The following is a 16,377-nucleotide window of genomic DNA, read 5'->3' as shown; positions in this document are numbered from 1 at the left end:
TCACCCACCATATGGACAAAACGGAAAGTACGAAAACATTATTAATTTGTTATTCGCATTTATTTCTATGCTCTTCGTGTAAAGTGCTCTGTGGCTATAAATAGATTAAAGCGTTACACACTTTTTCAAGCTTGGCATCGGGAAATACCGATCCTAGGGAAGAAATAACGAATATTCTAAATCTCTACACCAAAAGTTGTGTCTAAAAATAGTTTCGATTGCACTAAAAAATGGCGTCTGCTAAGCCAAAAGAAACAGATTATTCCCAGTGGCCAGTCATTGTTCACACTGAACTAACGAATTCGTCTGTTTCAAAACTACTGATACAGAAAAGAATAAAATTGCGAAGTATGTCCTAGATCTAGATCTAATCCTTTGTATAGAGCAGTTATGAAATAGATTTAGAATATTTAGATCTAGATGTAGATCTAGTATATCTAGAATCTACTGCCTAGTCAGTATTACTATTATATAGATGTAAGTATTACTATTAGAGTCTAGTATTGTATACTGTTTACAGTATAGCGCCTGGATTCTAGAACTAGATTGGAGTTCATCTCAGAACTAGATGTAGGCTAGTATTTTTAACTTTAGCATTTCGCAATAGATCTAGATCTAGTCTCTAGATGTAATCTGGAGATTTAAATCTACAATACATCTAAATATAGATCTAGATATCTTAAATCATAAATACTAAACTAGGCCTATCTAGATCTAGATCTATATTATCTATAGATTTAATATTTTAATAGATCTAGCAGATTCAATATCATTCAGAGTATAGAATATGAATGATTAACTCTATAATATAGATCTATATTCAAGATATAGCCTAGTCTTTATATTCTGTAGTCTATATGGTACCGGCCCAACAGCATTTGCCTAAATGCTCCTAACATATCTAAGCCGACTAAGCTTACTTAGCCAATCCACCCCTGCTATAATCTAGATCTAGACTCTAGATCTACTTTAGGCCTATATATCTAGATATAGATCTGGTTAACTATAATTTTTAGATTATATGACTATTCTTCTTTATCTGTTAGAGTCTAACAATCTAGATATAAGTCCACTAATTTTGTTTAGCTATGTACAAGAACTATAGATTTTTACATTTAATCTATATAGTGCTAAATAATACTTAGATCTAGATAGACTCTAGGCTCGGATTCACCAGTTCTCCGTGTATCCTGTAGCGCCGAGCTAGAGCCTAATACTGACATTTTGTAAAGACATAGATCTATCCTATGAGCAAGACTTCTGAAACGTACGGCCTACTTGGAGGTAGATTCCTCGTTGAATACGTCAGCAGACCACATCATGTTCAATCTATATCTTTGTCTTTACATTGCTTTAATTCAAAGATCTAGATTCATTGGAACTGAAAAATTCCATTAAAACAAAATATAAATTAGAAAAAAATACTTTAAAAAAAAAGCTTATATTAAGCGTACTTGTATCAATTAGTTTGGACCGGTCACGTAATTCAATTTGTAATAGATCTAGACTAGCAATAAAAAAGCATTTATAAAAAAGAAAAAAAAGGGGGGGGGGGAGTGACCTGAAGCCAACACGGTAATAACTGTGCTAGTGGAGAGCTTATGAACATGGAAGATCTATTTTTGTTCTTCAGTCTCGTCCTATTTTCTTAGGTTTGTGTTCACTAAGACTCAGACGACGACCTATAAAGGGGACTTATTCAGCTTACACCACCACTTCAGTTAATTTCTTTCCCTTGTCCGAGATATGAAACAAAATGATTTATTACCAATTGTTAATTAACTAATTGGATATTTTTATTTTAATTCTTGTGTTGTCAGGTAAAAGAAATAATTGTGCTAAATTTCAGCTTGATCCGAGATTGGATGTAGGAGAAATAGTGAGCACAAAATTTTTACCAGACAGTCAGACAGAGTGATTTGATATAAATTTTGTAAAAAAAAAAAAATACAGAAATAAATATTGTTTCCTTCTATGGAAGTTGAATTCTGAAACCTATAGTTTTGGCTTTCAAAACATTACTACGCCCCCTCTTTTAATAAGCATCTAAATGATAATTAAACACATCAAAGAGTATTCATTGAAATAAATCATCGTAACTGAAGTTATAGTATAATTAGTATCCTCCCATGCCGGCCCCCTCCCCAAATCCCCTTTCAACGTTTTTTTGTAGGCGTTTGATGATCCAGACTAATGACTGTGAGATACATCTGAATGGTCCTGTGTATCCAAATATAGTGCACACCTTTCACTCAGTAATGACAACATTTGGAAACATTTTTTTTTGTGCTCAATTTTTTTTAATTTACCAATTTCTTTGGCTGACGGGAGAGAATTGAAATCTATTTGCCGACGCAGATATAATCCCACGACGGAAGCTCTGTAATATCAACAGTCAAAGAAGTACGGCCCGCGGACTACATTTGAAATCGATATCTAATTTGTAGTTAGAGCGTATTCATCTTTTTCACTTGGGAATTTGCAATTCGCTACGCATGGACACTAAAAATTAAAAGTAAACAAACTCTATAAGAAGGATCTTGTTATTTATTATTTTTTTGTGTATCGACTAAGTGGATTAGATGTTTTAGTACTGATAATACTGTATGGTCATGGAAACAAAAGGTGAATACTGTATGGTCATGGAAACAAAATGTGAATACTGTATGGTCATGGAAACAAAATGTGAATACTGAATGGTCATGGAAACAAAAGGTGAATACTGTATGGTCATGGAAACAAAATGTGAATACTGTATGGTCATGGAAACAAAATGTGAATACTGAATGGTCATGGAAACAAAAGGTGAATACTGTATGGTCATGGAAACAAAATGTGAATACTGTATGGTCATGGAAACAAAATGTGAATACTTTATGGTCATGGAAACAAAATGTGAATACTGTATGGTCATGGAAACAAAATGTGAATACTGTATGGTCATGGAAACAAAATGTGAATACTGTATGGTCATGGAAACAAAATGTGAATACTGTATGGTCATGGAAACAAAATGTGAATACTGTATGGTCATGGAAACAAAATGTGAATACTGTATGGTCATGGAAACAAAATGTGAATATTGTATGGTCATGGAAACAAAATGTGAATACTGAATGGTCATGGAAACAAAAGGTGAATACTGTACGGTCATGGAAACAAAAGGTGAATACTGTACGGTCATGGAAACAAAATGTGAATACTGTATGGTAATGGAAACAAAAGGTGAATACTGTATGGTCATGGAAACAAAAGGTGAATACTGTATGGTCATGGAAAAAAAAGGTGAATACTGTACGGTCATGGAAACAAAAGGTGAAAAGTGTATGGTCATGGAAAAAAAAGGTGACTACTGCATGGTCATGGAAACTAAATGTGAATACTGCATGGTCATGGAAACTAAAGGTGAATACTGTATGGTCATGGAAACTAAAGGTGAAAAGTGTATGGTCATGGAAACAAAAGGTGACTACTGCATGGTCATGGCAACAAAAGGTGACTACTGCATGGTCATGGAAACAAAAGGTGAATACTGTACGGTCATGGAAACAAAAGGTGAATAGTGTATGGTCATGGAAAAAAAAGGTGAATACTGTACGGTCATGGAAACAAAAGGTGAAAAGTGTATGGTCATGGAAACAAAAGGTGACTACTGCTTGGTCATGGAAACAAAAGGTGACAACTGCATGGTCATGGAAACTAAAGGTGAAAAGTGTATGGTAATGGAAACAAAAGGTGAATACTGTATGGTCATGGAAACAAAAGGTGAATACTGTATGGTCATGGAAAAAAAGGTGAATACTGCACGGTCATGGAAACAAAAGGTGAAAAGTGTATGGTCATGGAAACAAAAGGTGACTACTGCATGGTCATGGCAACAAAAGGTGAATAATGTATGGTCATGGAAACTAAAGGTGAATACTGTATGGTCATGGAAAAAAATGTGAATACTGTATGGTCATGGAAACAAAAGGTGAAAAGTGTATGGTCATGGAAACAAAATGTGACTACTGCATGGTCATGGCAACAAAAGGTGAATACTGTATGGTCATGGAAACTAAAGGTGAATACTGTATTGACTTTGTAGTCCACTTCTTTGGTTTGGTCTTTCAAGTCTTATATTACATCCGTATTGAATACTTTGTTGTTGGCCACCTTTATTCGTACGACGGCTATGGTTCATTTCATAGAGCAGTGATTGTAGAGTGTTGAGCAACATATCTCAATAATGCAAGATATGTCTCCCTTTTTATATAAAACTGAATTAATTAATTACCACTATTTGATTAATTCTTTGATTGATTCGTGCGTTGCCATCGACTATGAATAATTGTGCTAAATTTCCGTTTGATCCAAGACTGGGAAGTGGGAGGAATAACATGTTCAAAGTTTGTACCAGACAGACAGACAGACAGACAGTGTAAGTTGATATAAGCTTTGTCATTATTTCCCACATACATCAGAAGTAAAAGTGGCGCCTGTTTGCGTGTTAGAGGAACCAGTTCTTTTGATTTGTTCTTTATTTCAGAGCAGAAGTCATTGCCACCTCTGTCAACGTAGTTCGATCTAGGGCTATGTCTTTAGTCAACATTGATGTCACCGCCCGTTTGTTTAAATCCATATATTGGACATCTGGGTGAACCAGTTTTGTTGTGTCTGTTGCAGGATATCTTTGGTGATACTTTTGTTCTTCAGACGGCAGACTTGTGGTCTGGGGAATGTGAGTATATACTCTGTGGCATTTTACGTCTCGAGAGACGGTCTTTTCCCTGAGTAACTTCTTGTGTGACTAAAGAGGCCAATCATTGATACACAGCTGAGTCACAGGTTGGGCATATGTAATCACCAGGTGCCGTTGCATTTTCACCCTTTTTTCTACTACTGCTGTGTATGGCATCTGCAATCATCGGTCCTTCCTTTATGCTCACTCTCCGTGTGAATCTATCCAGTGCCACTTTTCCACAGCTGTTAATGTCGATTATGAAGAGCTTCATGTCGCGTTTGCATACATCCGTATATCGTAAAAGTGGGCGACCAGCGGCTCTCCTGTCTTCTGTTAGATCTTCATACAGAATGTCTTGTAGAAGTCGAACCTACTGGTCTTCTATGAATGTGGCCAAGTCAGCCAAGGCGTCTGCTGCTGATAACAGAGCGGATGTCCTGGCACCTTGCTCTTCATGGCACTTCCTCATTGGTTATTTTATCTTGCCGCCTTATTTTAAAGATCCGCCTTACATCGGAGGTGGATGACATTCAGTTTTTTTTTTGTTCTCTACTTTTCTTCGTGTTGGCGTTTGACCTTAAAATTTACATATTACATATTAACAAGTTAACGTAGGAATATTTAATCTTATTACAGGGCCTATATTTTTATATAGATAAAAGGGAATAAATCTCTTTTTTTTTTTTGGATACAAGGCTGTAAATGTGTTGTTTTTTTAAGTTTTTATTTCATTTAAAACTAGGTTTATTGAGTAACAATGTCTTTTAGCAACTAAACATACAGACCCGTTTTCTCTTCCTGTATTAGAATGTGTATGACATATTTCACAGACGTTCGCACTGGCGCCTGTTTCTTTAAAGATCCATGCTCTACGTTTCACGCAAGACATTTCTTTTTTGACCAATTTAGAACGTCATATAAAAGGGGATAAAAAGATATTTTTTTTTTAAACTACATTTTAAAAAAGACTTTATACTAGAAGCGACCAATTAAGACGGAACATACTGACGTCTGCTCATAAAAAAAAATGTCTTCCGCAAAGGGAAGATAACCCTTGTAATATTTTCTTTCCGTCATACTTCTGCGGGACCCAGAACTGGCAGCATGCTGTCTGTTAACACATTTTATGTCTCTAACGTCCAGGGCTTGATAGCTTCATTGAATTAGAGGTAGTAATTATGCGCGCCTTTTTTTTCCCTCCCCAAATTTTTTTTTCAATGCATCATTTTTATTTCCCTTGTTTGTTTGTTTTTGTTGTCGCTGTTTCTTGCTCGACTTGTTTAAGGGCAAACTCTTAAACAATGTCGTTTTTATACAACGTCAGAGATAACGGCATTGTGCAGGGAAAAGTTGAATATCACATTTTTTTATTCTTTTGAAAGAAAGTTACAAATTTATAATAGGCCGTATCAGCGTCTGAAATGAGACTCATTTTTCCTTCTTAAAAATTGAATCACTTTTTTTTTAATTGTTCACAACTCGACATTGTCAGAGGCAGACATCATTCAGTTTGTAGCTGCTGATAAACAATTTCTCAATGTGGCACTGTCCCACAATTTACTTGATACGATTTTTGGAAATATATAACTATTGACATTGATTATATTAATAAAGATCCTGATGATAACTCATATCAATTAAAGAAACGTCCTGACCGATTGGTTAAGCTTCAGCACAGCATTGATAGGAGTTTCAGACTTGTTGTGGGTAAGTTTATTGTTTGTTAGATTGTCCAAACAATGGATTTCTTCTAGAGACCAGGAATAATAAATCAAAGGAAAGGAATTCTTCTAAAGACCAGGAATGGTAGTCCACCGAGGAAAGGATTTCTTCTAGAGACCAGGAATGATAAATCAAAGGAAAAGAACTCTTCTAAAGACCAGGAATGGTAGTCCACCGAGGAAAGGATTTCTTCTAGAGGCAATGATGACTGGCCAAAGAAAAGAATTTCTTTTAGAGGCAAGTACCGGCAATGACAAACCAAAGGAAAGGATTTCTTCTCGAGGTCAGGATTGATAGACCTGTCTGTTCACCAACATCTCTGTTCTAAAGTTCCTAGTTAACTAGATTATCATTGAATTCCTATCATTTCATTGGTCGTCCAAGGATCAACTCAACGTGCAACTTCCCTAAGGAACGCCATGGTGGATGGAACATGCAATTTACTCGTTACTTCAGAGGCCTATTGGAGATTGTGTTTCCTTTCCACTGTTAGCCATATCCATTTCCTCTTCTGAAGGTTTCATATGTGATTCCTTTCCACTATTAGCCTATCCATTTCCTCTTCTGAAGGTTTCATATGTGATTCCTTTCCACTGTTAGCCTATCCATTTCCTCTTCTGAAGGTTTCATATGTGATTCCTTTCCACTGTTAGCCTATCCATTTCCTCTTCTGAAGGTTTCATAAAGATGACATGATGAGGTCTTAAAAGTGAATCCTCGAATTCCCTCCCCCCCAAACTTAAAATCGGTGTTCACCTTTTTTTTTTAAATAGTTGACTGATTTTGTCGACAACTTTCAAATGTTGAGATTTCCGTAAGGCTTTATACTTGATTTTTTCTCAATGAATATATTAAATGTTTACGCGTCTCATAGAACTCAATTTAAAAAAATATAGTGAATCTTAAGTTACCTATTACTTCGATGTACTTGGATGCCATAGTGGAACCAATCCGTTATGCGTGCCGTGGTTTGCCTGCCCGGTTATCTAGCCCAACATCCTAGACTTGCTCACGTGCATTGAACTCACCTGCAGACGTGACCTGTCTCTAACTGGTGCGTTTAGTTTTTTGTGTAGCAATCAGGCACTCGTAGATTTGTAGTAGTTTGTGCGTGTCGTTCTGTAAGACTCCATTGCACATGGTTCCTGAGTGTTGGAATGAAAGTTGTTCTTATTATGCTTCCACTACCATCCCCCCCTACAGATACAACAACAACCCTTGAACGTTTTACTGATATAAGTGATTAAAGTAAATTACCTTTTCATGCTTTACGATCTATAGGGCAAATGATGTAAACGCCAATTGTTTCTGCAGTTAACGAGGGTTTCATGTGGCCAGCACAACGACCAACTATTTGGGTTGGGTGGACTCGGGGAGGAGAGAGTCCTAAAAATCCCCAAATTCGAAATCACAGTTTCCATCGAGACTTGAATCCGAGATGTCGATTCGAAAGCCAAGTGCCACTCAGTATTTAAATTATCTTGAAGTGTGCATTTGTTTATAGAATTTAACTTCCTTTATTCTATGTATACAGAACCTAAGTACGGTCAGCATGCTGAGGAAAAGATACACAAAATGTTACCTTTTTTTTTTGTAATGAGTGGTTACTCTGCTTTTGTTGTTTTGTTTTTTTGTCTTAGCCAAAATGTAGAGAAGTAATTTCTCCTTTGTACCATTGAATCTGTTCTTCTGATGGGGTGATGAAAGTATCTAGACTTAGCATTTCTTTTTGTCTCTCTAGAATACAAGTTTCGGTGAACAAATTGAGGGAAACATTGTTATCCAAAGGTTTATGTCTTTTATAATATACAGTCAGAAATCTGACGAGTTAAATGTGAGGTAGCACCAATTTGTAAAATAAAATTGGTGCCGGTAACGCAGTGATGGATTGCCTAACTTTTAACTACTAATAAAATGATAATAAACGTTAAATTTCAAGAAAAGTAATAATTTTTCCCCCACATTGAAAAAGGTCTACCGTCACGAAAAAAAAAAGCACTGGGTAGAACTATACACCGGTTACTTAGTAGATTTCACTTTGTAAAATTAAAAGTTGATAGAAAATACTGTCCACCACATTCTAATGATGAAAAGAAAAAGACAATTACGGCATTCAATGTGACAGTAACTACTGTCGGTTGGATGGGAATGAATCGTGTTCAATATTCATTATGTAATGTAAATTATGTGGAATATTTCCTTTTTCTCTTCCCTCTCTTATTATTTGTATTGAAACGAAACAAAAAAACTTGATTACAATAATCATCTTCCCGCTTTAATGAACTATTACAAACCGCTGTCAGCTGTGGTTGCACCATTCGTTCTAGAACATTCTCTCTAAAGTTGACGTGTTGAAAGCTAAACCTGGGCAAACAAAACACTTTTTTTTTTTGGTTTAAATTCTCAATTAAAATTGTACAAGATAATTACGTGTTTAATGAAAAGATTATAATCCGTCCGCGGTAGCTGAATAACTTTTTGGTTTGAATCCATTTGTCTTGGTCAGTGCTGTCTGGCGAGGCCCCTGGGGACTTAGCGGCATTCCACATTTACCTCCCTCTGTTCCTTTCCATTACCAGTTCTCTGCATCGTCTGCTGACAGCGAAAATCGCTTTGTAAAGCAAGCATTGGCCTGCAGCCGCCACTAAGGTCAAGGAGAAACTGGATAGGATAAAACTAACTCGTAGGAGATCGGCGTCAGTAAGGCTGGGGGCTGCAAGGATTAAGGACAAGTGGAATCTCTGGAGCGTCATGGTTACTGATATGTGTGTGAGAGAGTGGGGGGGGGGGGGAGGGTGCTGCGTAAATTCCCTTGACACGACTGTGACTGATACATTTGGTATGCTCTACTCTCTAGCATCCAGCCTATTGTCGGAAGGTATGGTTCTCTTCCCTAAAGCTAAAGTTGTCTTTCTGATACTGGAGCTCAAGAAACAACTTTTGTCCGAGATGGAAACCTCAGATGCTGGACTGCTTAACGATGGAAACAATTGTAGAATCTTCAATAGGTAAGGCTCTTTTTTAAAATATGTTTTCTAATGTCTACAATGAATCAGATTTAAATAATTTTAAAACATGATAGTCTAACCAGGTTGACTGTGAGTTCAATGTTTAATCATGATCTGAAATTGAAAGCATTCTAATGTATCCTTACTGTTTCTTCGGCATAGGAGGTATGGATCTAGGTCGTTCTGTTCGGGCCCTCTGAATCAGGCTTGATGTATGTAGCCTGTTTCCGGTTGCATGAAACTTACTTACTTAGACTGAGATCCTCTCGCGTCGTTCGGTGCATTTGGGCGGCAAGCTGTTTTAAACTTTGCCGTTTCTGTAGCAATCAAGGTTTTAAAAAGGGTGTGGTCGCAAGCCCCTCCCCAAACCCTTTCTAGCCCGGGCATGGGACCGACAGATGGCCGATTAAACTGTGTTTCTATATTAGCGAAACTGCTAACGGCTGTCTGTTAAATCTGAGGGTAATAGCAGTCATGACTGTAACTTTCTGAATCAATGTGTGCCTTTATAAACAGATGGATGCTCAAGTGCTGACTGTTTCCCCATCTTAACGTTTGTCCTTTAGAATTGAAAAGCTGAAGTGTTTCCATGGAATACCGGTGGTCTTACTTCTGGCACCACTGTTCACCAGTAAAGAGTTCAAAGCTGTGTCAGACCTGCAGATAAAGTAAGTACCTTTCTATTTCTGTAGGTTCTCACGTTATATGATTTGACCCAAACGTTATAGTTTGCTACATGCTGCGGTAAGGTCAGTGAAATGATCTCGTTGGAAAATGAGCAGAGATGGGGTGTATTGTACATCTGCCCGGTTATGACGTCGTGAGGGTGATGTCATTGACTCCTTCTGATACCATGTTCCAGCTTCGTTTTGCTGAAAAGTATCATTTGTAATGTGATAATTAGTGAGACTTATACCGTGATGATGTATTGAATATATTGCTATTGTTGATGTTCAGCATTATATCTTATTACGTCCTGATCCAGGTGTCAACCAAGTCTCTTTTTGAAACATTTCCTAATATATGTCGACAATCTCTTCATGGGCTCATAATGTCAAAAAATACTGGTTGACAACTACGGTCAATGGTATTTCTAAAACGTCTGCAACCATTTTCCTAGAAATGTAACAGTTTATTTTGGCTTATATCTTTGGGGGGGAAAAACACTACCTTATTTTTCACATCATGAAAACTTTGGTTGGATAATTGTTCAAAATATAAATCATCTTGAAACTAAATTTGTCTTTTTATTTTGAGCACGGTTCTAATGGGAATTACCGTACTCGACTCAAGTGTGTCTATGTATTCGTTATTATGCACACTAAATAAAAAGACATTTGTGAACATTTTGCGCACCGTTTTATGTAGAAGTTTTGGCCCAGAATTCCCTAGTAAAATTATGAGCTGGAAATAGAAGAATTTGATTGTGTAAACTAAAGACCCCTGGCAATAACAAAGCATTACAAAAAAAAAAACATAAAAAAAAACAAGGTTACAGAGATAGTTTGTGTGGAAATACAAACTCAAAATCGGCCCCCGAAGTAGTCCATCCAGGCAGGTAAAAAGGCAGGTTTCAATATTTTCAGAAAGAACATCAGAATGAAATTCTATCAAAGACAAATGACGGAGAAGAATGGAGAAAGAAGGTTGACAGATCTTGTGTGGTGCCCCAACGGTCCAGCAGACCAAAGGATTGGTGGAAGTGAAAGTGAAGTTAGATGTGAACCTGGCCTAACTGATGTCTTATAATGAATATCTGATTAATCTAATTGTTTTGTAAAGGGTCAATCTCTTATTCAAATCCTCAAGAAAAAATATTTCTGAAAAAAAATATAAAAAGATTATTAGTTTTCAATTTACCTGATAATATGAAAAATTACTTATTATTTGCCGTTTTAAATTATGTTCCCTTGAATGCATACTAAATAGATTTTTTTCTCTTCATAAAATGTAAACTTTTTTTATGTAAATGTAGTAATTGGTATGATTGAACTTACATAACTTAGCAATACAAATGTAAACAAAAAATATTTGACAAAAAAAAACTTAAACCATTTCCATAAATGTGTTAAAAGTATGGTAGAGTGTTCTGTTCCCTACTAAAGAGCTTCCCGTGTTTGTTACTATTAATAGTGAATAGTTGTAAAAGTGGTGTATTTTTAATGAAAAAAACTGCTTGCATAATTGATTTAAAAATTTAGATTTTTCGGATTCAGAAAAGAAAAAAGTAGCCGTTGCATCAGAACTTTGAATGGTCTAAACTATTATGATGTCGGATGTTTACTATCTTTTCTAGTTTACGAGATCTAAACGGGACGGACGGACACACATTCCACACAAAACTAATAGCGTCTTTTTCCCTTTCGGGGGCCGCTAAAAATGCATGAGAAGTGATAGACCACCGTCAGCTTTGGGAAATGATAGACCACTGTCAGCTTTATAATGTTGGAATTGATTTTTACAACCTTTTTTTAAATATTAATATTATTAATTGTTCATTTTTTTAAACTATGGAAGGGAAACAACACTCTTGCCTAATGCCCTAAATATAGAGACATGTTATGTCATAGTGCCTCTGGTTATCTTCCTTTCCTGCCAGCTGTTAATACTATCTTCAATGTCCTTGTTTTAGCCCGAGCTCCTCACGGCCTCAAAGTATATAGCATCCAACGTCCTTCCAAATACAATCACTTGAATATGTTACGTGTGGCTGTTGTTGTAGAAGTGACAATCTCTGAGATTGGAGTAATTGCCACTATGACTCAGCGCGCCATTCACGTAGCGCTCCTCCACCCCTCCTCCCCATCATTCTCTGTCTTGTCGTCTGCATAATGGAAGTAAGACAGGCTTGATAATGAAGCGAGTGCAAAATGGATCCCCTGCCGCTAGAGTTTGATAAAGAAGCTATAGGTCTATATGTCTTCCTCGGTTGGAAAGAGGGGGAAAAACCCAGAAATAAACACAGGGATAGAAAAAAAAATGAAAATTTGAAGTGGAAATGTTGACATTAAAATGTGTTGAATCTGCGGGACAGCTTGGTAGATTCAGTTTTAAGTTGCTGTTTTTAATTTCAAAAAGGACTTTTGTTTAGGTGTCGACTTTTACTTCATACTTGTATCTGTATGAGACGACGAGTCAGAACCTGTAGGTCTAATAACCCATCCAGGAATAACTGTCATTTCACTTTGAATCAAGTAGCCCACGGTCCTACTCCTAAGTCTTGCTGCTCTTGGTCTAACTTCTGTCTGGTACTGTACATAGACCTATACATTTCAGTGGAATTACTTCCAATGGTCAAATCCATTAAGTCGTAACTATCTGTCACTAGTCACACAAATGTGGTATTGGTTGAATCACCTTGTAGCGATTGTCTGCCTTCCTTTTCTTCCTGCATGGATTGTAGAGTCTTCAGTCATTGTTGAATGAGCATTTGTCAAGTCTGGTGCTTGAAGCTACCAGACGAACCCATGGACCACGTTGATGACTGGTAATGAACACATCCTATCACAGAACGAATTAATTAAAACTAATCAATCGCGATTCAAGTTTTTAAGAATTATCTTGTTATATATTTTAGTATTGGATAGAATGTAATGATAACGCCGTGTGAGATGTCTTATCAGTAAAATGGCAGCATCAAAACTTTGTCCACTTGTTACTGCATTTGTTGAATCCCCTCTGTAGTTACATTGTCTCGCTCGAGGGAGGTCTAAAGCAAAGAGACGCGTGGGCCTCATCCTTCATGGTTTCAGACTTCGTCAAGCAGGACATGGATGCATTCGCAACATCTTTTTAAAAGTTGGCAGGCTAAGTAGTTCGTATTGAGTTAGGGTGCATTGTTTGAATTGTGGTGTGAATGTACATTTTGGTTGTTTTTTTTTCTAGTTACAATGTTTTGTTTTGTGTAATGCACTAATTGTAAGACACATTTTCTTAAGGACATGAACATTGTTATTATTATTATATGGTTATGCCAGAGTTTTGTTTTAAGTTTTAAAGCGTAGGCTACATGGGGTGAACTTTTTTTTTAAAGGGCCTCATGAATGCCACTATAAAATGTATTGACACTAGTTCCATCCATGTAATCAACACCATTGAATGCTTCCTTTAAGTTCACGTGACGACATGATGACGTTGAGAAATCTCTTCTATTCCAGATACTTGAGTGACAAAGTTTCCTTCGTACCGACACACGATGCCGAGGAAACAGTTGCAGCCATGATAGCCATTGCTGATGTGAGCTCATTTGTATATTAGCGAACAGAGGGGGGGGGGGGTCAACAGCTGCCACTTGGAAATTGTGGTCGTGGAGAGGGGGAAATAGGGGGAAGTTCTTTTCTTAATGAGAATTAAAAGGAATTTTGAAAGATTGTTTTGGTGGTCATTATTAATGAAACATTCTTACTAATATAGAGTCCCATGCTATATCTAATTCTAGACATACAGATTAACTACGTTTAGCCTATTTATTTGTTTAGTTAGTAAGCCTATAAGTATTTCTACTCTCCTCTTTCTTCCCACTGGACCTGGCTGTCTGGATCAAGTCTTCGCTATGATATTTGGGGTTGGAAAGTTTATTTTATAGGAAAGTTCTGACCATGGGATGATTTAATATTGGTTTCTGCGTTTCAACTAAGCCATTCATCCAGACCGTTGTTTTAAATTGAATTAACGTTTGTGTTTCCTGTTGTTTAGTAAGAAGTAACAACAATCATTCTGTGACATAGCCGATACCTTAATATTTGTTTATATAAAATTTCTTCATTTGTCTTGTGTCAGTTTCAATTGATTGATTTACTATTTAGTAGTATGACTAACTAATTGGAGAAAAGAATGCATTTTTATTAGCAATTTGACTGACAACTAACATTTAGGAACGACAATTAGGCAAACTGACCTAGGCATGTCTATTGTCTCGCTTGATACAAAATTACTACTTAAGACGTCGGCGTCTTTGGCACTTATGGTAATTACTTTTTATAGTTTCAAAATTGTAAATAGTAATTACATCATCGTCTTGAGGCAGGTAAGGTCATTCACTTGGCCACTTGCAAGAGTAATCAAGGAAATAGGTCTACTCGACATCACCAACCCCAGCATCGGTTTTGACAAAATACTAACTTTACAAAAAGTAAAACACAAAGTGCTCTATTAATTGTTAGTTATAAGTTGTAGAACTTGTAACCTTAGTTATATCTAGTGTTAATATTACAAAGTCTTAATGGAAAAAAGTTTCACAAATCGAATCACTTCTGAAAGTTTAGGAACCTCCATGCAATGCCTTAAAAAAAAAAAAAAGCTTATCATAAACAGCAATAAAGAGGTTAAAAGTTATCTGAGTTTATTTCATTTTCTCTTGACAGCTTCAGACCCCGCCCAAGTCTGATCTCCTCGCCGAACGGTTTCGAGAATTACGTAGCAGTCTTCTTAAGCCTGCGTCTTTCCTCGCCCATTAAAGTGATAGCACAGGATTCCTGGCTGAGCGCTTCATTGCTGACATAATAGGCTACTTACAACAGTGTATGTGTGTTGAGTGTGTCTAGAAAAAGGGGGGGGGGCAGTAGGCTGTAAAGTAGAAATGATTACCTGTGTGTGTGTGTGTATCAACATTCCCCCGTGTCGTCTTGTCAGAAGGAACGGGGAAATCGTGCATGGAAAATTGTGTATTTCACTTTTTAGTCCAAGGGTTCTCACTCGAAGTCACCCGACCCTTAAAAAAAAAGGAATGTAGATGTTCTCTTGTTTGTGTTGTTAGCAGGCAGCACGTCCTACTAGAAAGAGTGAAAAGAGAACAACTCAAGAAGTAGTTGAAGGAGGTCAATTAGAACTTTGAATCCTTCAAGCATCCTCTGACAACTCAATGTACATGTAGGTCTACTCGAGATATTGGTTGACTCTAGGCTTACACTAGGAATGATACATAATTCATTAGTAGGATTAATACAGAATCACAGCAGATCTCTTGATGGATGCTCTATAAGATTGTAATACAGCCGTAGAACTTCTCTAAACAGTGCAATGCTGATGCTCTATGTTTGTGCAAGTCTAACACCATCCTTCATGAAGACAATTGTAGGTGGAAACAACGTTGATATTTTACAAGAGGCTTTTTTTTTCTGCTTTCAAAACATTTACGTGCAGACAGACAACGCAAACACAATAGCGGTTCTCTATTCTGCGACTAAAAAGAAGTGTTTACCTATAGCCTACCTCTAAACATAAACGCTCACACACACAGTAGAATGTTGTTGTTTTTTTTAATGAATGGACCAGTTGAAAACATCTGCATTTATTTTGAACACCTGTCGCTGTATGTAATAACTTCATTTCAGACTTTAAAACTTTCAATAAATATTTAGAAATTCGGCTTCAAAGAAATAAATCGGCGTACGTTTAGTCCTTACCTACCCTCCTGCTGCTGGGGCCAGGAACATAGGCAAGAGTCATTCAGTGCAGTACTACAGTAGAAAGGTGTAAGGGAAGCAACTGAGCCATTAAATAGTGCCAGCAGAAGTGAATGGGTTTATCTTACGTTTGGAAAGAAAATGTTATGGATGTGAGTTAAAACTTTTCACTGATATATATATATATAGAGAAAGAGAGCCTACATAGCTCACTGTTTTCTTGTAACTCAATTTTTGTAATACAGAGCATTACAGTTCATGCTGCATTGGTTCAAACAAATATTTATGTATTTTGAAGTGCTCATTTTGTTTGTGCCTATTAAGAGAAGTGTAAATGTTTAGTAATTAGCCTAGATATGTGCAGAAAAGAAAAGTAACTTATCTATTCAAGGATTGTTTACTGTCTGCTTCATTGCCTAGCTTTTAAATTTTCATTGCACGTGCAGCACAAAGTAAAACCAGTGATTATTCAATGTCTGTGCTAGCTAGACATAAACTCAACTAATTGGTGCTAGTGGGC

At 36.7% G+C, this 16,377-nt stretch overlaps 1 protein-coding gene across 1 annotated transcript; it reads left to right on the top strand.

Moving 5' to 3' along the window:
- Positions 1 to 200: 200 nt before the first annotated feature.
- Positions 201 to 16,280, top strand: LOC106061367 (uncharacterized). Its single transcript, XM_013219474.2, has 5 exons — positions 201 to 348; positions 9,303 to 9,453; positions 10,020 to 10,121; positions 13,611 to 13,689; positions 14,817 to 16,280. Exons 1-5 carry the CDS (start codon positions 231 to 233, stop codon positions 14,907 to 14,909), a joined length of 543 nt encoding a protein of 180 aa, XP_013074928.2. The 5' UTR covers positions 201 to 230; the 3' UTR covers positions 14,910 to 16,280.
- The last annotated feature ends 97 nt before the right edge of the window (positions 16,281 to 16,377 follow it).

Source organism: Biomphalaria glabrata, chromosome 11 (genome assembly GCF_947242115.1).
Source record: "Biomphalaria glabrata chromosome 11, xgBioGlab47.1, whole genome shotgun sequence".
NCBI classification, from domain to species: domain Eukaryota; kingdom Metazoa; phylum Mollusca; class Gastropoda; family Planorbidae; genus Biomphalaria; species Biomphalaria glabrata.
The sequence above is the reverse complement of the archived record's forward strand: the minus strand, read 5'-3'. Positions and strand labels throughout refer to the sequence as shown.